This window comes from Lissotriton helveticus, chromosome 11 (genome assembly GCF_964261635.1).
Source record: "Lissotriton helveticus chromosome 11, aLisHel1.1, whole genome shotgun sequence".
NCBI classification, from domain to species: domain Eukaryota; kingdom Metazoa; phylum Chordata; class Amphibia; order Caudata; family Salamandridae; genus Lissotriton; species Lissotriton helveticus.
Window position 1 is genome coordinate 596467522 of NC_136072.1, and position 26263 is coordinate 596493784.

A 26263-nucleotide genomic window follows, 5' to 3' on the forward strand; every position below is an offset into this window, starting at 1 on the left:
TAGACTGATCTGAAACTGCACCTCCCCCTGCCCCCTCGCTGCCATGAGACCCTCACGGGTGAGTAGCGTGCTTAAAAAAAACCCTTGATTGATTGATAAACAGCCATAATCATCACTCTCTGCAGTGGTGCAACCCACAAAATGTATCAGAAGGACAGCTCTTTATAGACCCAGTTCCACAGACAATGCTTACAGCAGACGCGTCAATCACTGGTTGGGCGGCTCATCTCCAAGATCACATAGTTCAAGGCTTGTGGAGTCAAAAGCAAAAACCTTTCTACATAAATCTAGAGTTGCTAGTAGTGTTTCTAGCGCTCAAAGCCTTTCAGGCTCACCTTGTATGCAAAGCTGTCCTAGTTCACACCAACAACTTGACAGCAATGGGTTATATGCAAAAACAAGGGGGTGACACACTATCTCCAACTGTCACACCTGGCTCAAGCAAGTTGGAAATGGGCCATTCACCACAAAATCTATCTCCTAGCAGAACACCACCCAGAAGTAAACAATCTGATTGCCGACCTCAGTCGACAGAGGCAGCAAATCCACGAGTGGGAACTTCACCCTCAAGTTCTCCTCGCATACATTCAAAGTGGGGGTTTCCTCAAATAGATGTTTTTGCCACACACTAAAACACAAAATGCCCAAGCTTCGTCTCCAGGTATCCACACCCGCTCTCCAAAGGCAATGCAGTATGGATGAACTGATCAGTGATATTTGCGTACGCTTTTCCACCTCTTCCACTCATTCCATTAGTGGTTCAGAAACTCAGGCAAACATCCCTCACACTAAATGACCCCGCACCCTTCAAATATTGTTACAATGTTTATACATCAACATCAAATATTGACAATATGTTCAGGTGATCATCCAAGTGTTCTCCCAAGAATTTCAAAGTCAGTTTCTTCAAAAAAAGGCTCGTTATTCGTAAATAGTGACAGAATCAATAGCCATTGCAAGTTCTGGTTACCATGTCTGCTTAACTCCTGTTCATGTTGTTTCCCCTCCCAGTGTTCTTTATCTATAGAATTAGATTCCCAAGAGTTGATGAGAAGTTAGAGCGATGTCGGTGGAAGGAAAACATAACTTTACTATTCTTGACTGTCTTCCTCCCCATCCTTTGTGTCTTTTCTGATGCACAATCAACTCTCCGCTCCAGCCATATGCAGTACTCCAACTTTCATGCTTGAAGGTGCGTGAAATGGCTAGTTAATACTTGCTGCTAAATATGTGGCAGTGAGGAGATCACAAGTTTAGATCCCTGCAACAGCAACTCAGCCACCAAATATTTCAAGGTTGTTGAATGGAGTCCCATTAAATTAAGAGACAGCAACGCCTTCTATTTGCAGCTCATAGAAATATCTGAAGTGTGGAATTAATTTCTGGCTAAGAAACATACACAGTCTCTCTTGCTCTATCCCGCTCTTAAGTGGTTTAATGTTTTATTGCACTGTTTTTATAGGTACTTTTTACAACCACGAGACAATGGAAACAAGACTTCCAAGGCAGACGAGCTTGGATCGCTTCGATTAAACATCTGTTATTTTGAGGACTATGTGCTTCCATCGGAGCATTATGTCCCACTGAAAAATCTCATGGTGAAATCCCCGGATGTTAAGGTATTTTCACTGAGACGTTGATTTTGTAATGCTTTGCTCTTTTGAACATCTGTTACAAAATGCCATTACCATCTGTGCTTCTTTATGTCTAATACAAATTCCAAAAAATACTAATTTGTGTTCTTATATATTTATTTGCTATGATTCCTCTAGTGAGGTGAAGTGGAAATGCAGTTAGTGGACTAGGAGATCTGCTACCTCGGACCATCTATTAGGGGTGTTATCACTACCCGAATGTGAGCCCTGGGGACGAAGAATGCCTCCTCGAACTGGCAAGTCATATGGCAGTTCAGGTTCACGCTTAAATTGTGGATAAACAATATTCCAGAGATCAGGAGTGAAAACTCTAATGAATTTGCCAAATGAATTGTACTGCTCAACTTAGTTTGTGTAATTGGTCAGACTTATTTGGAGGGTTTTACCTACTTGCCAGCAGCTTGCCACGGACCTCTGGCCCCTCGGTCTTCCTGAAATTTCACTGTGTCTCCCTCCCGCCGCCGCAGCACGACATCCCGCGGCCGCAGAGCGGAGGGAGACTACAAGTCCCAGGCACCCCAGCGCACCACCACCGGAAACAACTCTGCCTGATTGGCGCACGGAGGCGCTATTAAAACACTGCAGCCCCGGTGGAGCGGGTTGTCAGACTTATTTGGAGGGTTTTACCTACTTGCCAGCAGCTTGCCACGGACCTCTGGCCCGTGGGTCTTCCTGAAATTTCACTGTCTCCCTCCCGCCGCCGCAGCACGACATCCCGCGGCCGCAGAGCGGAGGGAGACTACAAGTCCCAGGCACCCCAGCGCACCACCACCGGAAACAACTCTGCCTGATTAGCGCACAGAGGCGCTATTAAAACACTGCAGCCCCCGTGCCGCGGGATCGTGCGCGGGTCTGCGCCGGGCTAAGCCCCGGCAAAGGGCGGGCCCTCTGTGGCCCTCAGAGGCCTCAGGAGACTGGACTGGGCCATAGACTTTGGTCCTGAAGGGGAAGACCCGTATGTATGTATTGCCTGTGAGTTCATAATATAAGTACTTGTTGCAGGTAAAAAGCGCTGGTCGCGTTAGGCCTGTTTTGTCACAATAACCTTTCAGACTGTGATTGGAACCAAGTTGGTATGATGTCTAAAGATAAAAATGATAAAAATGACAAAAGTGATAAAATTGCTTCTGGGCTAGGTCCCATGGACAATTATCTGATTAAGAAGATCAACCAGATTAATATTGATAGAAGGGTTTCCCTAGGCCAGGGGAGTCCTAGAATGATACAGGAAGAGGTGTCATTATTAGTGGTGGACACACCTATGAGCTACAATCCCCCTACTGTTCTTGGGAAAGTTGTGACGGCTATAGCCCAGGTGCATGCTGAAACGTTGGATGATCGCCCAGATTATCCCTATCATGGAAACAGAGCGCGTCCCGTCTCCCCCACGTTCGGCTAGAATATTTAAAAAAGCAAAACCAAGACGAAGGGGGAAGCACAATCAGAAAAAAGCAGATATAGCTAATCCTAAAAGGGGTCACCCTCCTGACTTAATGACAGATAAACGATCCTCTTTGGGGCACATAGGGACAGTACCATCGCCTACGCTAACACATACTATCGCAGCACATACTGGGCTAGTAAATACAAAGGTGGACAAAGGTGAAGCGTCAGAATATTCTAGTACTGAGGTTTCCCTGTTGAGTACCCCTATTAGTACCCGTGTGTCCCTGCTGAGTCTGTATAACAGTTATGATGACGAAGGGTTATCAAATTCCCCTAGATTCTCACCTGCATCTCCTCTTAATACAAACTATATATCACCCCCCAATGTCAAAATCAAAAAAAGAGGGGGTGGTTCATTAATGATCCGGCAAGCCAAAATACAGAAAAGGAGTTCCATTTCAACACTGGTGGACGTGGTTGATTCACCGACTCCTCCTATGGTTCCTCTAACGATAACTCATTGTTCCCTTAGTGAAGGTGGCTTCCTGGGAAAAATTGAAAGTTTGGTTAAAACACTAATACAGCCCCTGTTAGAGAAGATTAATTTGTGTAATACGCATCTAGATCTGATCGTGAAAAAGGGAAAAAAAAATACACTCCTATTAGCAGATTTGGAAAAGGGGGTAAATATCATAAAATCTAGAGGAACACCTGCCATAACGATATCAGCATCTAAACAAGCCCCAGTATGCTCCACTCCCTCCATAAAAACAAACCAATTTGGGAAAAAGCCAACTGGTCCTCCCTCGAAAAAAGTACAGACACCTGTCTCTGTTGGAAAAAAAGCCTGCGCCTGAAATTCAAACTTTAAGTGTAGCAGGCAACCAAGGGGGGGAAAATTTGATCATGGAAGAAAGGGCAGAGCCTTTGCAAAATAAGGCCACTGAGGAGAACGGGACAGGGAATTTTCAAAATACAAACTGGCATTCACATAGAATAGTCGACTTACCCCCAGAAGCTGCGCCCTACGCAATAGTTATGGCGGGGGTCCCTGAGCTCCCTATGGGCACCAGGGAAGATCATCGAGCTTTAAGAAATAAAGTGACCCATTGGTTACGCAATAATAGACCCCTGCCTGCCCATATTAATGGGGAAATTCTAAATGTTAGGCGTTCTATCTGGGTGGGATCACGACCCAAAGATAAGAAAGGGGATGTGATTATTGTAAATTTTAAAGACCATAGAGCTGTCAGGCATATTGGGGATTGGTACGACTCAAGAAGTAGCGATTCTATCTCCACTCATTATCTTAGCTACTTCTACCCATACTTCCAGTGCAACAGTCTAAAAATAGTGATGCAGTAAGGCAGCCTGTAAATAGGCCTGGCTTTAACCAATATGGATACAGTCAGACTCCTTTTTCCCAGATACAGAGATCACTTAATTTCCATCCAAGGCATTTCTATCCATCAACTCCAGGACTTAATTATGGAAATAATTACTTCTGGGACAATAGAGGTTCTGCTTTACCTGCTTATAATATACCAATCCATAATCGATTTGATGCCTTCTCAGGCCTTGAATATGTGGATTGACACAAGAAGGATACCTGCCAGACCACTACATTAGGATCAAGGGACACCACAGGGGATTTCAAGGGGAATCCAAAAGAACACATGCTTGGGGAGGGTAATGAGGCTACCAGGCAAGCAGAATTGGTCCCAGAAACGATTCATGGTAACATTAAAGAGGATTGCTGTAAGACCTTAAGCACCCCAGTGTTAAAAGAGGGGGCTAATTGTGGAGTAAGTTCCCCTTTTGAAAAGGTTTTGGGCAATAATTGCTTGGATGATCCTGTAGTAAATGAGATTAGGAAATCTTGTACGCTCCTATTTTGGAATGTGGCAGGATTAAGGAATAAAATTAAAAACCCATCCTGGGAAACTGTTATAAATGATCGGGATATCCTGTCCCTTCAAGAAACCTGGTCTACTGATCCAGTGTACATAAATGGTTATAGAAGCTTTTTCACTCCGGCCGTGGGGGGTCAACATGGTAGAGCAAAGGGAGGCTTAATTACGTTCCTTTCAAACCAGCTTAAGTACGAGAAAGTTTATTTTATCCCTAAATCTAGTTACTATCAAGTAATAACCCTAAGCACTAAGAAGGGAATTAATGTTGTTGTCATAAACTTTTACAATAATATTCCGAAAAATTAAATTCCCAACACTCTCAAAATGCTTAGGGACGATATACAACATGAAATCGACAAAAACAATAGGGAATTGATAATTTTATGGGGGGGGGGATTTTAATTGTCCACTCTGCTCAAAGGGTGAACAGGGGATTTGTGGCCTAATGTTAGAGCAGGATATCAATCTAACGCATTTCGACCACTCCTTGATCGGGGATTTACTAAATGAATTATTATTCATGTATGACCTGGGATATGCTAATGAAATTGCCCAAAAACCTACTCCCTTCGGCCCCACATTCATTGGCAGAGGAGCATCGTCTACTATTGATTTTATCATTACCTCAAATAGTTTTAGTCATAAGATCGACAGGATAAAGACTATAGAGTTACCCCTAAGTGACCATCTGCCCCAAATAATAGAGGTTGAAAACCCTTTCTTTGAACATCATGAAGATGTGCTCTCCCTAGGTACAGTCTCTGATGTGGCTCTGGGGAGGCAAAATGGATATACTCTTAAATGGGGTAAGGTCATTCCAGAAATGTTCCTCGCGAAACTGCTGAACGATTGTTCAGACAGTTTCGCAATTTGCCTGGGGTAGAAGTCTCACAGTGAGCAGATAATAGAGCACTTCAATATAATAGCTTCTGAGATTAAAAACAATCTGCGGGTAGAGGCAAAGAAAAGAATAGAGGGCAATAAAAGTTGGTTCGACAATGCATGTACAAGGGCACTCGCTGACTTGAAACATGCTATTCACAGGTCACCCCGAGACCCGCTAGAAATAAGAGGTCTGAGGAAAACATATAACGAGGCTCTAAATAATAGAAAAAATGCTATAAAAAAGGAGGCTCTAGAAGCCCTCTGTGAGGCTTCACAGTCCAAGGATGCATCCGCATTTTGGAGGGCCGTTAATACCCCCTTCCTCTTTGACAATTTCAAGGCCCGCATGGAGATAGCAATTGTTGAGGAGGACTGGGTGGAGTATTTCTCAAACCTGTATAGGTCCCAAGATGAATCCCACACTATAGATTCTTTTTCTATGGGTAATAGTGGAGCAGGGGTTGAAAAATTGGTAATAACTTTGGATGAAGTCATGATGGGTGTGAAAGCAACGAAGGGAGGCAAGGCAGCAGGGCCTGATGGGATCCCTGCAGATCTATATAAAGCAAACACTGAGATCTGGGGCCCCAAGCTGGTGCAGCTTTTTAATGCAGCACTTGCAAGGGGTTTAACTCCGTCTTGGTTCACCTCGGTTATTGTACCTATATATAAGAAGGGAGATAGACAGAATTGTGCCTGTTATAGGCCAATCTCCCTCCTTGACTCATCCGTAAAAATCCTTGGAAGAATCATCCTGGCAAGACTCCAGAGCTGGGCGGAGGAAAATGAGATAATGAGCGACCTACAGTATGTATTTCAGAAGGGCATTGGAACCGTCGAACAATGTTTAAATTTAATGATTGTTCAATAAAAGTACACCAGGGTAAAAGGTGAACATCTGTACTTTACGTTTGTCGACCTTTCGTCAGCGTTCGACTGTGTCTCACATACTAAATTGTGGGCAATTCTGAAAGGGCTGGGCGTGGAAGATCTTATCATTTGCTTCCTAAGAGAATTATACTCAGGAGCTACAGCTTCAGTCCGCTATGGTAGGGGGGGAGAATGTACCAGAAAATTCGAAGTGGGACGCTGAGTACGCCAGGGGTGTGTGCTGGCCCCTTTCCTATTTCTGCTTTATATAAATGGACTTGAGCATCGTCTTCTGCAGGAGTGCAGGGATATGCCCAGGGTTGGTAAGAGATCTATCCCTGCACTCTTGTATGCGGATGATGCAGTCCTAATGGCACGTACTCCCTTGGCCCTACAAAAACTGATAGTATCATTTGAGAAGTTCATGTTGAGTCTAGATCTAAAAATCAATTGTAGTAAAACTTTCTCCATGAACTGTGGCACAAGATCTGGAAAGCAGATGAAAAGAATGTTTATAAATAACGTTCCTTTGGAAAATACCACTACCTACCCTTATCTGGGTATTTTGTTTCATGAATCTGGGGTTTGGACAAGTGCTGTAAAGGCCAGAACTCCTTTGTTCCAAAAAACTATAATGGCCATAAAGACTTTTATAAAAAAGTTGGGCAAAAAACCAATAAGAGAAATCTTGACTATATATAATGCCACGTGCACATCGGTAGCCCTGTATGGTGCAGGTCTTTGGGGGTATTCGAACGTAGAACCAATTCAAATAGCTGAAAATAAATTTATGAGGGACGTCCTAGCGGTACCACAAAGTGTTTCGACCTACATTTGTCATATTGAACTGGGACAACCTCATATTTCGGATACAATTAGAACACAACCCATCCTCTTGTGGCATAGGGTATGGACAACTAACGAATGTGTCATGAATCTGGCTATGTTGCAGGACGTATTAAAAATGGAAAATGTGGGTAGACTTGATTGGCTAGATTACGTTAAACGTTTTATGACTCAAATTGGTTGCCGACAATACTACGAGGACCCACTCACCATGGGAAATATACCCAGAAAACTGCTGAAAAAACTGTTTGGAATACCTCGAAGACAAGAGAAGGCGAGAGGAAATGAGTAAAAAAGACAGTTACCTCGCACATCTTGTTATGTTATGTTATGTTATGTTAAAATGGTTTTTGTAGAGCGCGCGGCTACTCAAAAAGAGTGTCCCGGCGCTTTTAATTGAAACAGGCTGCAGTAAACTAACATAACACATTAAAAGAGAAAGTAACACAGACGAAAGACAACAAACAGAGAAGGCCTACTGGCTGAACAACCAAGTCTTAAGGTCCTTTCTAAAAGCTAGTAAGCAAGTGGCTGCCCCAAGTGAAAGAGGCAGAGAGTTCCACAATTGGGGCGCCAGTAATCCAAAGGAGCGACCTCCCAGGCGCGCTCTCTTCACTCGTGGGACAGTCGCCAAAAATAGGGATTCTGACCTCAGGGAGCGAGTCGGTTGGTAAAAGGCCAATCTCCTTTGGAGGTACTTAGCTCCCGTCGCATGGAGGGCCTTGTATGTCAGGGTCAGAGCCTTAAAGACGATCCGCTTACGGATTGGAAGCCAGTGCAGAGTCTGGAGCAAGCCCGCAGCACTGGTGCGTCTGTTCAGTCCATAGATTGCTCTCGCCGCAGCATTCTGCACAACTTGGAGCCGCTGTAACAGGTACTCTGGCAGGCCCAGGTATAGAATGTTTGAATAATCCAACCTGGAGCCTATCAGGGCCTGCACAGTCAGCTTCCTGTGCTCCTCCGATAATAGGGGAAGAAACCTCCGCAGCATCCTGAGGAGGCCAAAACATATGCCCGACACCCCCAGGATCTGGGCCTTCATTGTCAACCCCGTGTCCAGCTTAACACCCAAGTTCTTAGCCATTTGGGATGAACATGTTGGGGGGAACATGTTAATAGGCCACCAAGTCTGCCAGTCTGGCTCCGAATCGCACCCAAAGAAGAGTACCTCAGACTTATCGGAATTGCACTTGAGGCTGTGCAGTTGGAACCATTGAAACACAGCCCCAAGGCAATCCCGGATACTCTCCCCCTCAAAATCTCCACCTCTCTTACAAGAGAAGAGGAGCTGGGTGTCGTCGGCATAGGATACGATCCGGGCCCCAAACGACTCCGCCAACGCCGCCAAAGGGGTCATGAAGATATTAAAGAGGGTCGGGCTCAAAATAGAGCCCTGAGGGACCCCGACTCCCAGAGGCGGCATCACGGCGGAATCTGGCGAGGCCCAGACCGTTTGCCGGCGGCCAGCTAGAAAAGAGGAAAACCAGCTGAGCACCGTCCCCCGAAGTCCTATCTCATAGAGTCTTGCGAGAAGGCCCTCATGGGGGACGGTGTCGAAAGCCGCCGACAAATCCAACATCACCAGCATGGCTTTGCCCCCTGAATCCAAAATCCCCTTGATTGTTTCGGAGACCTCGAGGAGCGCTGTCTCCGTGCTAAGATTAGGGCGGAAACCTGACTGGGTGGCATGGAGAATCTCATTCGACTCTAGAAAATTGGAAAGCACTGTCTGCACGTGCTTTTCAACAATTTTCGAAAGAGCCGGCAGCAGAGAGATAGGCCGATAGTTAACAGGGGCCTTGGGGTCCAGACCAGGCTTCTTGAGCAGCGGGATGACCATTGCCTGCTTCCAAGCCTGCGGGACCACTCCCTGGCTCAGCGAGAGATTCAGCAACGGGTTGGCCAATGGATTAATCACCTCAGCCAATTTCGCCACAATTTTAGCAGGGCAAGGGTCCAAGGGCGAACCAGATTTCAAATTGCCCATGAGTGCTAAGGAGGCGGGCGCCGATATGGGTGGAAATGCGCCCAGTGTCAGGCCAGGCGAAGCCGGGGGCGATTGATTAGCCTCAGTAACAGTCCGCTCCGCAGGTGTAGCCGATGGAAAGGAAGCCTGTATAAGTTGGATCTTGCTAGTGAAAAAACCGGCAAGATCCGCAGCCCAAGAGTCAGAGGGCCTCTCCTCAGCAATGTTTATCCGTGGAGATGAAAATTCCCTGACTATAGAGAAAATCTCCTTGCAGGAGTTGGAGGCAGCTTCTATCCTCCCTGCCAGGTAGGCTTTCTTACCCAGGCGAATGTCCCGGTGATACTCCTTCACCACGCTCTTAAAAGTCACCTTAGCCTCCGCATCATATTTTATCCGCCAAGCTCTTTCAGCTACCTTGCACTGCTGCCGCTTAGCCGACAGTGCTACGGTAAACCAAGGGGCAGAAACTCGTTTAGGAGTAAGACGGGGGGCTAGTTCCGGGGCAAGATCGTTAATCCTGTCAGCCAGCCACACCTGCAGGGACTCCAAATCCTTCGTCAGGTCTCCAGAGAGAGGGCAGGGATGATCCAGAGCAGCCTGAGCTAACATCTCAGGGGTCACTCGATGGTACGCCCTATGGGTTCGACCATGCTGCTGTGGGGCGGCAGTAGCCGATTTGACTGTGCCTTTGATCGAAAATTTAGCCAGCAGATGGTCTGACCATAGTACCGGGATAATCTCCAACACCTCTAAAGGGGAAGTCGAGAAAACCTGGTCTAGAGTGTGACCCTTGTCGTGCGTCGGCCCATGTAAATAGGGAAGCAATCCCAATGGTGCCGTAGCCTCTAAGATTTTAATTGCGGCCGCGTCCGAAGGATCATCCATCCGGAAGTTAAAATCCCCTGCCACAATGCAGTGTTCTGCTTTCAGGGCCAATCTCAGTAAGACGGAGTCAAGATCTTCAAAAAACATTCCGGGTGGGCCAGGTGGTCTATAGACCAATAGCCCCTTGACAGATTGATGCGGAGCCAAAGCGATGGAAAAAGCGAGGGCCTCCGAACCACGAATATCCTCCACTGGCAAGATAGTACAAGCCGTGCCTTTCCTCACCACCAGTGCCACTCCACCGCCCCTACCCTTAGCTCTGTCCTTCCTGAAGACATTGTAATCAGGCGGGATTGCCATGGCGACGTCTGGATTCGAAAGATCTCCCCACCATGTCTCGGTAAGCATGAGACACAGTGGCTTGACCGTGTCCAGAAGCTCAAAGATGTCTTGTGCATGCCTGCATGCCGATCTAGTATTTAGTAGCATGCAGAGATATCGCACACTGGCGCTGGTATTGCCAGAGGGCCATGGCAGAGCACGTGAGGGACGCCAACCGCAACCGGGGCAGATGGACTTACCGCGGTGACGCCCAGGGAAGACAGTACAGCAGCCACTGGAAGCAGAGTGGAGAGCGTGAAGCTCCCCGGCAGTGTAGCGCAGCGATGAAGATCCTGTCCGGCACATAATGAGTGGCCGAGCCTGCCCCGGCGCCCCGCGCACCTCCGGGTCGCTGACGGGCGCAGACTGTAACTGGTAACAAAGTACAGCCATATTTAACTCTCCCGATGTCTAATTATGACCGATTTCTCTTGACCCGTTTTAGATTAAACATAGTTTTTAGACTCTTGTCCTTCCCAGAAATGAATTCATGGTTGCGAAATTTACCTACTTGCCTGTGTGATGATTCCTCGCCCCAATCTGATATCCACATTTTATTTTTCTGTAAATTTTATATTATGCCACGTAGGAAACCCATAATCCCATTCCTTAAAGAAATGAATTTAAACAGATGTCGTCCAGCTTTTTTAGAATTTCAGAGAATGGACACAGTTTTAACTGTTGCTGTAGTTTTAAGATTTTTTAACCCCTTCAGTGCTGCGCGAATTTCGCTGCAGTGCTGAAGGGTTTAAAACCGTATTGGCTCATGACGGAAATGTTCCGTCATCAGCACCGGAGCACCGACGCTGATGACGGAACCGTTCCGTCATGAGCATGCAAGGGGTTAAATATGTTTTTAAATTGAGGAGAACAATTGGTGATGATGAAATGTAATAGATTTGTCACTTTTTAAATTTCCCTGTGTAAAATTGTAAATTTCATGTTGCTACTTTTATGGTTATTGTCTTTTAACCGAATAAAGTACTTTTTGAACTTTGAACTTTGGTCTCATTGAGGTAAATCTAAGTTTGTACCAATGAGTGGACAAGGGTGCTAGATCTTTGAGTATTCTGGTCCCTTCACCCCAAAGTTTTGTACATGCATGCAGGTACTGGGTCTTTGTAGGCTGAGGAGCCAAATGAGAGCATTGAAAGCTGAGTTGACGGAGGTATTAGTGAGCTCAGGTTAATGGTTTAATTTCCGGAGTGGTGCTGTCTTTCATAGCATCTTTAGCTTCTAATTTGTTGCTTTGTGTGACTGCAGTATTCTTTAGCTCCAAAGTTATTTTTGGGGTGAACAACTGTTCTGTTCAACTGCCCCAACTATCATTAGCTCTGGCATGCCACTCAGCCGCTTCCTACCTCATTTATTTTGTACAGTTTTATCTAACATGCACGATTATGCATATCCGTTGTATTAACTTATGGGCCTCTGAAGCATGAAAGGTCAGTTAATTATGTTTACATTTGGATTGATCATCTCATGTTACGCACAAATTGTAGTGGTTGTTTGACTCATTCAACTTTCTTACCTGCTATGAAAATTCATACAGTCATCTAAATACCTCCCACCCCCTATTCCTTAAATCTCTCGGTACCATAACAGTGAATTCTATTCTTAACTGTTATTTCGGAATGCTCACATCATCAATCAAAAATTATAAACTTTAAAAAAAACTTATTTTGAGCACTAGCCACAGATTTCCTCTAGCGAGTGCGAAAAGACAAAACTGTCAAATCTCAGTATCACTGAAACAGTTGGAATAGCAGTTGATGTTTTGGAAACTTGACTAGGGATTTGCATTGTGGTACCAGTTCAGTAGGAACCTTGTGTGGAAGGTGAGTTAATGAGTCATTGTTATGTAAGACAGTGGGGAGGGGAGGATTCTAGATGCCAGGTCTGTCCTTGGTGCACCTGGCATGGTCATTATGGATGGTTGTTGAGGTGGTGCTTGATCAGCTTGAAACTTAGTTCCTTTCTGAACTGCTTTAGTGAAGTTGTACACCTGATGTTTGGCAGATGTTATTCTATCTCAAAGTAAAAAGACTTATTCCTGCTTTTCTCTTTTTGCATTTCTTGATTATAAACCTTTTCTGCTTTGTTGGTTAAGAAGCAGCCACAGAGATCTAGCTTTGACGTAATATTCAGGTTCTTTCAGTCACGTATTTTGCACAGTTTTGTGAAGCGGTGGATGAGCGCTTTCTTGATGCTTTTCAGAGCAGCACATATGAGTTTCCAATGAGAATGTTTTTCTACGACCTAGTCAAAAGAATAGCAGCTTGGTTAGTAGCAAGGGTAGACTTCAAGGTAAGGTATGTATCAAGGCTGAACATAAGAGATGGGTATCCGTCCAGCCGCTTGCAGTCTGAAGGCCAACGTATATACATGTTGGCCTTCAGGATGGAGTTTGATTAATTGTGGTACATGTGGAAATTTGTTTAGGGATAGGTCATGATTGCTGGTGTGATGGCTTTTAATGGCAAGTCTTTGATGGAATGATTTGCTTGTTGAATTTAGTTCACGGGGAGTAGGTTTAACATGTTGGATATAGGAATATCTAGAGATAGTCTGTGAAATCCATTGATTTTTGGGAGTAGTTGATTATCACATGCCAATTTTACAACCAGCTCAGGCAAAGGGGGTATTGTTTTTCCCAGGCAACTCCATGGATATGAGGCATTTGTGAACCCGTAATAATGCAAAAAATAAATAAATAAAAAAATAAAAATAAAAAAATAATGATTTAAGGAATTCTGACTGAGAAAGGTACCTGTAGGCTAAATACTCAAGGAACCAGCATGGCTGCTGTTTAAAAACCTTCCACTATGGCTTGGCCTTTGGTGATTGGAGAGGAAATGTGACTCTTCTGGTTGATAAGTCTTGCTGTAGAATAAGGACGTGTTATGTCGTCTCAGAGTGACGGGAGCAGCTGCTGGTCATGAATATGGAAGAGTAAAATTAAAAAATTAAAAATTAAAGTCAGAACAGGGCATAGAAGTAGAGGACTCCCCCAAGGCAGGAAAGGTAGCTGGTTTCTGCCGACCAACCAATAGTAAATGCCCAACGCATTTGGTACCTCAGGACTGCCAGCTCGTAGTTCTTAGGTCTCGCCTGACCCATCGTATGCACAGGTCTGGCGAGACGTTTAGTAAGGGCTTAAAAAAATGCTACCATGACCGGCCTACAGCTTGCGTGCATGTGCGCCGGCGCGCGCTTACCAGCAGAGGCGCCATATGGCTTTCCTCTCATGCTCATTAAGCGCATTGCTCGCCGCTCTTGAACGCAATCACTTTCGCGGCCGCTTTGATGTTCTCAGTGACGCGCCGCCAAGGCTTGTTATTTCAGGGTAACAATGCTTGTTATTTCAGGGTAACCATCAAGGTGTTACATTTGCTCGCGATAAACATCTCACAAACCAGCTTAGCGATCACAGACGCGCCTCGTGCTGCCTGCGTCTATTTGACAGCGCAAGACTCTTCCTAAAATAGAGCAGCGGTCGCTGAGCTCTGGTTCAAGCCCTTGTACACTTGATTTTTTCAAAGCAATACGTCTGTACCAAAACAGGCAGGACCCTCTGCCCGTCGCTGCTGCCGCACACAGGCCCCGTTGTGCCAGCCACGGTGAATCACTCTTCCTGCAGGCTGCTGAGACAGGCCCCTCTCCTGGGGCTGGCGGGTAGCCTGGGCAGCTGCAGCTGGCACCTTGCAGTCTATTATTCAGGATGGGTTGGCACTCACGAGCGCGCCCTATTATGGATGTTGCCTGTACCCAATTTCTCATTGTTCCTTGCCTCTACCCCGGCTAGGGTGACCAGGCGTCCTGGATTTGCCTGGACGGTCCCTGTTTTTCACCAGCTGTCAGGGCAGATTTCGAGAAATGTAGGTCATGTCCCGGTTTTTGGAGAGGGTCGACTAAAAAATGGGGGAGGTGTTTTTTTATGTTTTACAAAGCAGAGATAGTTAGCAGTTGTTCCATGAAAGCAATTTACTTCACAGGCAAGCTGAGTATGTATATATTATGACCTATTTACTTTCATATAGGAAGCAATTTTTATTTATTTATAAAAGCAATGACAGTATGTGTGCATTACACAGTTTATTTTTGTAAGGAAGCTCAGCTGGGAATGATGTGTACATTACAGGTTTACTTGTGGAAAGAGAGCAGGAGATGTCCACATTACAATTGTACTTTTATAGAGCAAGCAGAAGTCCTGGCAAGAAAGCTGGTGTAACATGTACGAAAAAAAATGTCACTATTGTCGAGTAAGCAGGTATAAGGTGTGTACATCACAGTTTTACTAGTGGAAGGTAAGGGGAGTGATATGATATGTACATTAGTTTTACTTTTATAACGGACTCAAGAACACAATGTGCACATTGCAGCTTTAGAAAGTAAGCAGAGAATGTGTAATTTATATTTTCACTTGGGTACGTTGTGCAGGAATATGAGCTCTACACTACAGTAGTTAAGTGAAGTAACAGAGGACGTGGTACCCCTGTACCTGTCGCTTCTTCCACTTTCTCCCCCAATGGTCTTGATTTCTTCTTCCCCTGCCCTACCCATCCCACCTTGTCCATGTCGCTTCTTCCTCTTCCACTCCCCAATGGTCTTGATTTCTTCCTCCCCTCCAGCCCCTGCTTGTTAGTGACGCTTCTTACCCTTCCACCACCCCCCCTTGTCCGTGTTACTTCTTCCCTTCCACCCCCATCCTTCTGTTGACCCTCCTACTTCTTCCCTACCACCCATCACCGTCCAATTGTCTGTGCTGCCTCACCACCCTCCATAGGAGAAACAAGCATTGGCATAGACAATAGTTCTCGCCTTTGGGACCTGATGCATAACTAAATACTTATAAGTGTTTAGTTATCCAGCACAATATCCTTGGTGCAACAACATCAAGTGTTGCATGGCTAAACACTTATAAGGACCCAATTGCGAGACCTATTGGCTATGCCAATGGTTGTTGTCTCTAGGCTGTAAAGTTAGCAGCTACTGGTCACACCTTGGTGAGAGAATTCACCCGAGAGTACTGTATATTGTGTGCAGATGCCCTGGACACTAAGAGCCTACTTAGTATCTGAGGCTCTTTTATTAAAGCAAAACGTTTAATTAGCAGAGAAATGTGTGCTTTCTGAGCCCAGAGAGCTATTCAAAATCGGGAAAATCTGTGACAATCTGTGACTGCAATCTCTTTGGTTAAGAAAATAAACTAGAAAATTTAGTTTCGTACCAAAATGTAAAACTTCATTTTAGTTTTATTTTCTTGAGATAAAATCTGAAAACTGCTTCAGGGCTTCATTGTATATAATCATCTCTCTCGACTTTCTATTTAGGAATGTATTTGGCTATTTTACTGATCAATCATGCATTACATCTAATGCTTCTGTTGTACAGTGCTCTATTGCCTTAAAAATAAATCAATAATAGTAAACTCTAGACGATTTTCACCTGTAAACCTGTTGCTGCCTTATCCAATATATAGGATGTACCGACAGTGACTTTTAATTGAGACAATGTTATGTGAATGTTACGTTTATTTCGCCGTCATGGCTTATTCAGATCTTCCGGAGACAAAGCTATTGAAGAGTTCACAAATATTTAAGTCTGTTCCTCGTACGTTTTCTCCTACGTTTGGAGTGGTTGTCACACTTTGTTTCTATTCCTGGACATGTACAGTAGTTGTATGTTTCTAGTAGTATTCCTGCTTGTGAATACTAATTTATGTGCTTATTCCACTTGTCGCACAACCAGTATTGGTAGTTATAGGAGTGTGAGAAATATGTGTATTTTTATTTTTCGTAAGTACATTAAAAAAGAGAATTGTATTTAATTAGGTGAAATGCAAATCTGTCATTTAGCAGTATATATTAGAGCGAAATCCGTCTTTGCATCAATAGTTCAAACAACTCAATAGCCACAAACAACTGCCACTCTCGATGTGGTTGTCCGTGTTGATTGATCTGTGCTATAATTTTTTGCGAACTGCAGCTTAATTACGCAACTTGGCTTAGTGGCATAATGTCTTGGAGTTTCACGTGACGAGCGTAAAGCGAAATTCCTACATTACTTGAATTATACCAACATAATTTAAATTCCACCAGGGCCTAGCAGGTACATCATAAGTATTAATATGTACATTTTTCCGCAGGAATCTCTTCCCTTACAGCCACAGTAAATACTGGGTTGTTCCTTTCATTTCCCAGCTTGGTGGCACCCTTACTTCTACCTTCTGCAGGAGTCATTTTCCATATACTTGCAGGAGAGGACCACAGCACTCTAAAAGTTTGTGAATACCAACAAAGTTCCACCCTCATAGTGTGCATAAGTGTTTCCTTTAATGCCACCTCTGTTACACACCTCTTATCCTTTCCCTCCCCTGATGCATAGTTACTCATGCAGAACACAAGTTGATGTACGTATGTTATATTTCTGAAGCGCAAGCCTAGCCAAAAGGCAGCGGAGTGCTGTACAGGGTCAAAGACCAGTATAAAATCAATTCCTGATAGGAGAGGACGCTAGTTTGTGAACTATTAATGCATTGTCATGTAGTGTTTTTTAAAGAGGTGCTTTTTCAATTCTTTAGGTCGAGCGCAGCGTGCATGCGCTTCTGTGCGAGGCATGCTGTATCTACTAGGGTTGTTTAGACCACGCCCCCACTTTCTATTTGTTCCTTTGTGTGCTTTTCTGTAGTCCTTTATTTTTATTGGTAGAATGTTGATCTTTGTCCCACCTTTGGGTATATTTTTTTCACTTTGTGGTGACTGCCCCTCTTACATGTCGCCTTACAATTTGACCTATTTATCGTTTGTTGACTTTTTTTTTCCAGTGAAGTGGTCCTGTGCCGTGAACACACCTTTAACACGGCTGCGCTATGTTTTTCAACACATTTTATTTCATCCGGTTTTGGCTGCATGGGCAGCATGCAGTAGGCATGGGAGGCGTAACCTGTGCCACTTATTTCTTTCTTTCAAATGCTCCCACCCAGTTTGCGATCCTGTACACATTAATTGCCATTGTTTCCAGTTAGATGATGTGAAACATTAGCAATAAACGGACGGATATTTTGCTGGCAGTAACGTATCTTCTGGCTGACTGGATTAGCATTGATATTTGAAGACAGATTCAGTGGCGGCTGGTGAGATTTGAAAGTGGTGAGGCGTAAAACGAAAATTGTACTGCACCGTAGCGAGCGCAGCGAGCGAGCCCGAACCCCTTAAGGAGGGTTCGGGGGGAACTCCCCCCGAGAAAATTTTGAAAAAAGAGTGGACAAATGGTGCATTTTCATGCAAATTTGTGAAAGCAGGAAGGTTAATAAAGCCATTGTGAAAGTGTAGTTATTACATTAATAAAGTGGTGTCATATAACATAGGTAGCTGCTTATTCATCTTCATAATAACCACAGAGCTTCATAACAGACTTTGAAACACAATGCATTGCTGAGTACCTCACAGATGTATTTTAATAACAAACAAATAAACAGGACGCAAAGTAGCAGCATTTAAATAGAGTGTTCACTTTTTGTAATGAAAATCAGAACGTCTGTTTTTCATGGAAGCAAACTTCTCAATGACTTGAACATTGAAGTCTGGTATTCTTTTAACTAACTCACTCTCTATGGAAAGCATTGCTAAGGCATTCAGCCTTTCCTGAATCATGGTATTTCTCAGGAATGTTTTAATTCTATTCAAAGCGGAAAAGGAACGTTCCGCCTCTGCTGTTGTCATCGGTGTGGTGATGAGTATTTTTAATAAAGTCACTGTTTCTGTTAGTGTGTTTTGCATGTTAAGGTTCAGAATTAAAGCAAGCAAAGAAATTGCATTAGTGGCCTGCCGGTATACATGCATTCCATACAGTACAGTTAATTCTGTTTTCAGATCCTCTTTGTTGAGCATAGGGTAAGCATCCACAGCGGTATTCAGTGCTTGCTCAGGGAAGGAAATATCATATTTAGCAAACAGATCACTTTTTAGTAATGTGGCACTCACCAAATGCTTTTTAAAAGAAAAGCGTTCCTTTGCCTGCATAATTATAGTGTCACATATCTCTTTGGAAATTCGGACTAGACTGCTGATGTCTTTTCTACGGTTAGAGAAAGTAGAATCATTTGGCAGTTTGCTGTCTAAATTGTCAACCTCTTCTCTGACTTTCGTTATGCTTGTGACAAAGTCGTTGATAGCTGTTTCCACTTGGATAGTATCTATTTCACGTTTTTGTAACGTGTCATACAGTGTTTCAACTTTTAGCATTATATCAAAAAACAAAAACAGCAAAAACTGAAATTCCCTGTCTTGCAGTGTTCTAGCAAAGCCACGGGCCTCAATCCGGCTTTTGTAGTCAAACTCTTGATTGGCTTCTATAGTGTCAAAACATTTCTCAAGATCAACCCTATATTGAAATATTAGGCGGATTGTACGGATGTGAAAATTCCAACGAGTTGGGCCTCCCTTTGGAATCCTTCTGTTAACAATGGTATGAAGTACCTCCGTTCTTTTGGGGGAGCGTGAGAAGAATGCTGCCATTCCTCCTACATCCAAGAAGAATATCTTTGCCTCAGAGATCTTTGTTACTGATTGTTGCATAATCAGATTTAGTTGGTGGGCATAACAGTGCACGTAATGGGCATTAGGGTACACATCTTTAATTTTTTTTTGTACTCCACCGGAGGTTCCACTCATTACTGCAGCACCATCGTAGCTTTGTGCAATCAGTTTTTGTTTTTGAGGCTGCTCTGGAAAAATAAGGTTTAGTTCCTGTAGAATAACTGAAGAAATGCTTTCTGCACAAGCGTCTTTTAAATGGGCGAATCCATAGAAGCGTTCCACAACTTTGTTGTCACTGTCAAGGTACCGAAAGATCAATACTGACTGTGTATTCGTGGCCACATCAGTGGTGTCATCAGCCTGAATAGCCACAAAGTCTGTGTTTTTCAGCTGTTGTACGATAGTGCTTTTTACAATCTCCAGCATGCACTCAAGCAGTTCATTTTGGATGATTTTCGAGGTGCCCTTGAAGACTGTAGCACTTGATAGATGTGCTTCGAATACATGGTCTATGCTTGCTATTAAGTCCACAAGCCCTAAGAATATACCAGGATTTGCAGAGCCTTCAGATTCATCATGCCCTCGTAAAGCCAGTTCAAAATCACCACAGAAACGAATGCAGTCAATGATTTTTGAGAGCACGTGTCTATTCCTATCAACTGCTTCATTGTGCTTCCGTATATTTGTTTGGTAGGCCTCGCTTATGTGGGCTTCAATCGGTTTATCTCCCAACATTCCCAGTCTTGTCAGATTTTCCATATGTGTTTTCGTGTGTGCATGCTTCTTTACTTTATCTGACAAATGCTTCAAGTCTTTAACTCCTTTTTTGGTCCAAGGAGTTTCACCACCAAACAGCAGGCAGGGGAAGCAGAACAGAGTATTTGTTGAAGGACATCCTGTAAGCCAATCAACTTTTGTGTACCAGGTGTTTGTGAAAGAACGTGTGTAATGCTTCCCTCTGTCTAGGGAACTTTGTTGTAGGTTTAGGTCTGGCCGGTGAGGTCCTAATTGTTTTACAATTAGTTTGTCTTCACGTTTCAGTCCAAGGAACGGCTTTGCAAGTAGATGCTCTACTGTATTCATGGTGTTACCAATGTTAGTGTTACCTGTCAATAATCAAAGTACAACGTATGAGGTTTGGTGCATGTATTTAGACGCCACCCACCATGTACACAACTTACATAGCCCTTGACTACTAGAATGTAAAATATAGCAGCAGTTTCCTTACCTTAAACACTGGGGTTGTTGGCTATGTTGTAGCGGAAAAGGAGGTTGGCGTCTCTTCTTCTTTGCTTGATTTGCCCAAAAATTAGTTCGGCAGCCTGAGGCTTTACCAAATGCTGAAAAGCAAATACAACAAAATGTAGTTGTGTCAACCAAACACACAGACTTTTAACAAAAGCATTCAAACTGTAAAATATGGGCAGGCATGTACAGTGGTGTAACGCAAATTGAGCCCCCCCTTGCAGAATGTGCTGAAGCACCCCTTAGTGATCACATCACGATGCATTTCTTTGATCATAAGTGCCTCATATTACAGAAAAAGTTGGAGACCCTTGGCTTAAGTGATCCTCAAAGACTTGACCCTGTACACTGCACATTACATTTGGGTTATACATCAGGTTTCACCTTCTTATAACAATACACGTGAATTTTACTAAGTGGGCTAATGCAATTCCTTCCATTGACCAGTACAGTCTAGGGGGCACACTTTTGGTTCCTATGTGTGGTCTACATGCAGACGACGATCATCTGAATTATTAAGGGACTCAGATCACACTCCTGGAAAGTGAGAGGAGAGGAGTTGGCCTAACGGCTAGGGCGCTCGACCTCGGACCTGGGGATCTGGGTTCGAGTCTCGGTAACGACGCCAAAACCTCCTGTGATTCTGGGCAAATCACTTAATCTCCCCGTGCCTAAAATGAAAGTGTGTCCTCATGTAACGTAACTGGAAAACAAAAATGTAAAGCGCTCTGATACCTGATTCGGTTCTGGTCTAGTTCGCGCTATATAAAAAAAAACTCTGCAAAAAAAAAAAAAAAAAAAAGTGGTTAAGCCTGCCTTAGCATTGCTTTTGTAGCCATGTGGACTTCTAGAAGGTTGACGTGGGCAAGCTGGCATAAGCTCTGTAGTCTGGAGATGAACATGTCACAGTTATGAAATGCAAGGGGCGCGCGCTCTTTGCTATGTTGTAATAACCCGGGTATACCTATGGGGCAGTGCTAGGGTTGGTAGTCTACACATTCCTAAACACGGGGGAGATGACTAAATATTGCCGTGAAATGTAACTGTGGACTTTTTAAGGGAACGGCGTTTGGCGAGTATTTTGCAGTTTTTGGAGTGCACAGGTCTTAGTTTGGGACCCACTGCTGATCTGATCAGCAGTGGGTACCAAACTATGATGGACTTAACTGATCATTTTATAGGCTTTAAGGTGGGGCCGTGAGGTTAAGCATGCCATGAGGGGGTCTTTTTATACATGTGATTACTATTTAAGCACACCATTTATTTATTTTATTTATTTATTTGAAAGGTTTTATATAGCGCTGGCTAGACCCGGAGGTTGCTCCACTTCTCAAGGCATGCAAACATGAAAAACACATTAGAATGTTTATCCGGTAGGAATGTTAAGGCCAGAGTCTAGGAAGCTAATGCCATGGCCGACCACCTGGATCCACAAGCATTTTTAAAAGGACATTGGAAAACCAGTTTCCACTAATTGGGGGTCATCCGCAGACGACAGACAAGCAAACAGGCTGCTCAGACAGCTACAACTAATTGAGCCTCTTCTACTGCTGCACATTAGCAGCTCAGACGGCTCTGCGCCTCTGCCAGCCAGCGACAAACTACAGGCGCATCCACAAAGCTGCACACGTACAGGCGTCCAATTTACTTCACGCATTGTTTCAGCACCAAACCAATTGAAATATTCTTTGCAATCTATTACGCATTTTTTTATTGTATGCACGGTTCATTAAACAACATTGAAATTTCAGCTTCGAATAATAGTAACCCACCACATTATCTGAATGAACAAAAAGCACCATTAACTACATTTGCTAAAGCTTTGCACGGGCGCGCGCTACACACTTAAAAGATGGATTGTGTTTACTTATTATTGTAAAAGCCCACCTACGCAGCTATAAATCGCGCTGCATCGCGCTAGTCCAATCGTAACTTTTTAAGTAAATACGCAGCCAGAACTCTGAAAACAGCAAGCTTTTTTAAAGAGAAAGATGGATACAGTAAAACTATACTGTGCGATGAAGTTTTATTATGCAATACAATACATGCTTAACAACCCGTCATTTATTTAAACTAAGATGCGCAAGCGGGTCAAAGTGCGAGTCTCAATGCCATACATAGAACATCAACATACCTAAGCTGAGTGAAAAGCTAAACGTTCTGACATATCTCCCTTGCTCTACAATTATTTTGTTATTTTTGACCGCACATAATTAGCAAAAGTACGTGAATTTTCTATTCTACCCTCGAGGCATCTCCGGCCCGCCCTCCGCCATTGTTTCAGCAGCCATTGTCTAAGGCAATCTCTGAATTTTTTAATGCACAATGTGGTGATTAATTTCTCGCACAGATGCACAGTGTCGGTTAGAGAGTGTGATATAAGTTATAACCACTATGTGTGCCAGCGAAAACACGAAGCAAAAACAACACCTTGCAGCAATTCTCCAAAAACAATACTTTTAGTGTGATTAAGGCTACTCGAAAGCAGTGCCCCAATGCAACTACCATCCTTTTCCGAGTCACTTTGGGAATTAGGAGGTCTATAAAGTTGCAAGAGGATCGGTCACATTTCCCCTAGCTGATGACATCCCCAGCGGTTGAAATTAAGATATTAAGTGGGAAAATGAAAGTAGAATTAGAGATTCCCACAGTAATTCAGTATTCGGCTTCCACACTTCTCTTGTCTTTCTTTCCTCCCTCTCTCTATCCGCCCCCGGCCCTCTGCAGCACCTCTCTTGTCCATCTTTCCTCCCTCTCTCTATCCGCCCCCGGCCCTCTGCAGCACCTCTCTTGTCCATCTTTCCTCCCTCTCTCTATCTGCCCCGCGCCCTCCACACCCCTCTCCCCCTCTGTCTCCTTATCTCCCCTTTGATGATGCCGTATTCGGTGACATCTCCTTGCAGGAGAGACGGCGGCCCCCCGTGGGGGGTGGGGGCCCTCGGCCCGGTGGGGCCCTCTTCACCCCTGCCAGCGGCCCCCAGACCTCAGATCTCCCCAAGAGGCCCCCCAGGAGAAGTGATAATAGAACCATTTGCCGGACACAGATGCTTTACAAGCCCCCCCATACATTCACCCCCACACTTCTCACACCCTTGGCACGTGGGAGTGTCACGTCACAAACTGTCTTTTCAGTTTATAGTTTCTCTTCTGCGAAAAATACCACAGAGAGCTTTTATCACCGCAAATAATAAAAAAAAAAGAAAAGAACAAGTTGAAAAGTGAGCAGCCCGGCAAGTTTGGGTCAGACCCCAGCGGATGGTTTGCCTGATCTGGGGTGCAGCTGTGGGATATATATCTGGTTCAATTCAACACTTGATTTCTTTCGAAGGTGCGCAAGACACTTTTCAGCTTGGTCCTGGTCATTTCTTCTAGCATGCCGGATTGGCTTAGCGGTTAGCCTTATACGACTCATGTAAAACTGCGCTGCTGATTGATTCATATACCCCAGCGCTGCGCTGGCCTGGCCCGTATATGAATCAATCAGAACCCTGTGCTGGAGTGACTTGAGGAATTCTGCAGACTCGACTCACCTGCAGAACCCAAGAGATCACATCATAGAGGCAAGGCGACGATAATTCAAGTGTGCAGGTGGGTGATGATGACAGACTCGACGACGACTAGGCCTCAGACCAGACAGTGAGTCTCTGTCAGTCCCTCATGCGCACGAGTCACGAGTCGACTACCACGCCACGAGGACTGGAGGAAGGGGGACTGGCCGTGGGCCGGCCCGATATGCCCAGCAACTAAGAAATGCCCAATCACTGAATGGCTAAACACTAAGCCACTACAGTGATTGGGCATTGCTTGCCCGCCACGTTACATGCTCCCACCCCCGCGGTGAGACACTAGACTGTAAAAAACAAGTCGTCAAGGAACAGAACAGTCGTAGTACTACTGTAACTCTTACAGGACACTACAGTAGTAGCCAATCCTGACGCTGCTCTCTTTAGAGGAGAACTGCTCTCTAAGAGAGCAGCATCAGGATTGGAATGAGCACGAAAAAAACGCCGCTCATTGCTCAAGCACTGGGGTATGTTGCATACTGCAAACCCCGTACTCTGCAGGTGCTTGCTTTTAAAAATCCATTGAGTTTGCAAAAGCAGAAAGGCAGTCAGGCTAACGCTACATGCGCAGTGCGCACTGTGCCGGCACTCCAGCGCCACCCAGTGTCAGACATTGCATATTGACACACATGAGTGAAGCTTGACACCACGGCCGCCAGCAGGGCTTAATTATCGGGCAATTTATTTGAGCGGCGTGTTAATTTATAAAACTTTTATTAACGCGCCGCTCGAATAAACTGCCCGATAATTATTAGTGGGGCAACGCCCCACCGCCCAAATGGAAAAAACGCCACTGGACAGATTGCTTGTAGCTAAAAGGCAGGTCTGTGCAACGGGAATAAATTGCCTTAGCCACGGGGGTGGTATCTGACTTGGGAGCAGACATAGTGGGGAGGCACATACCAGCTCACACTGAAGCAAGAAACACAGGCGAACTCGCACAGTTATTTAAAAAGTGTTCCTAATGAAATAAAGCAGTCTCAATCACTGGTAAGTCCTTGACATGCCTACTCAATGGGTGTCAGGGTACTGCACTGAGATGTAATCCCAACTCCTCAGCAACTGTAGATTTTTATATAAATGACTTCCCTCATTCGCCGTTCCCTCATTCTTGTTCCCCTTCTCTCACCGCTACTCGAGGGGCACCCCCGGCTGCCCAGAGAGCTGTCGATGCCACTTCCATGTCTTCTTTACCCTCCCTCCCCCGTCCTTCCAGCGTAGTAAGGGACACCCTGCGACCAGCGCCCTAGAGTGTGGTCAGAGCTGTGTGTCTCAGTTTATGAAGTGGACTAGGCCGTGTCCTGCCTGCTGCATGTCCGTTTACTTCGTTGAGAGGTATTTTGTTGTAATTGCGAATATCTACAGTTTATTACCCTCGATGGGACGCTTACTGGAAAACATTTCAAGTCTGTCGCTGTTACATTTTAAACACGTTCGGTTTACAGTTGTAAACATCAGCGTGGGGTTAGCTCTTGTGAATTCAGACGTGTCTCTCCCAAGAAGCCAGGGAGTGTAAGAGACTCTGCTTGGCCCAGGGCCTGTGTGGCGATGTAAGGTGGTTGACTCAGGCCTGGGTGCAGGCAAGGTTTGTGGACGCTGTGCTTGTTCGCAATCCATACAACAGTTTCCTTTAAATTTAGTTTTTATGTCATTAGGTCCGGCTACAGACGGCTTTAAATCTTTCAAAATCAAATTCAAACAACTAACAAAACATACAATGATGAGCAGTACAGAGAGCCAGTGGGCTGTAGGTTAGCCCTTTTTCATCTGTTGGTTACTGATTGTTTTTATGGTTTGCCATTGCTTTGATGGGCCGTCCATAAAGGCCAGTCCAGTTTGTGGATGGTAACAAGAAGCTCTGATTAAGCAATTTTCTCCAAGCACACAGATAGTAGACTAGGGTCAATAATATCTAATCCAAGTAAACTTGGTAGTATTGGGTGTAGAATATTATATCTGGAGTCTAATACCTTGTATCCAGATAGTGTGTTTTGTTTATTTTGTGTGTCTGTAAAGCAAAGAGTCGCTCCGCTGAGAATGCGTGGTCCAAATTCGGCGCCAAATTTGGGCCACGTGTGCCCAGAGACCCAATATATGTGCCCTGATGAAGTCTGCTGTGACTAAACGGTTGTAAACGAAACACGTGTTGGCATATGGGCAGCAACAAAGATATCAGAATAAAGAA

The 26263-nt window shown here is 44.5% G+C and overlaps 2 protein-coding genes across 3 annotated transcripts in view; one reads left to right on the forward strand and one right to left on the reverse strand.

Annotated features, from left to right (window-relative positions):
* RASA2 (RAS p21 protein activator 2) overlaps nucleotides 1–26263 on the forward strand; it is a 555017-nt gene that overhangs the window by 369386 nt on the left and 159368 nt on the right. For both annotated transcript variants that reach the window (XM_078666395.1, XM_078666396.1), the window contains one exon: nucleotides 1463–1619. In XM_078666395.1, coding sequence (XP_078522521.1) covers nucleotides 1463–1619 — 157 coding nt within the window. The remainder of the gene's footprint in view (nucleotides 1–1462; nucleotides 1620–26263) is intronic.
* Nucleotides 18164–26263, reverse strand: part of LOC144791664 (zinc finger MYM-type protein 1-like) — a 30081-nt gene continuing 21981 nt past the window's right edge. The window contains exons 2-3 of the mRNA XM_078666397.1: nucleotides 20499–20610; nucleotides 18164–20376 (exon numbers count right to left, since the gene is read on the reverse strand). Coding sequence (XP_078522523.1) covers nucleotides 18242–20353 — 2112 coding nt within the window. The 5' untranslated portion in view covers nucleotides 20354–20376; nucleotides 20499–20610 and the 3' untranslated portion in view covers nucleotides 18164–18241. The remainder of the gene's footprint in view (nucleotides 20377–20498; nucleotides 20611–26263) is intronic.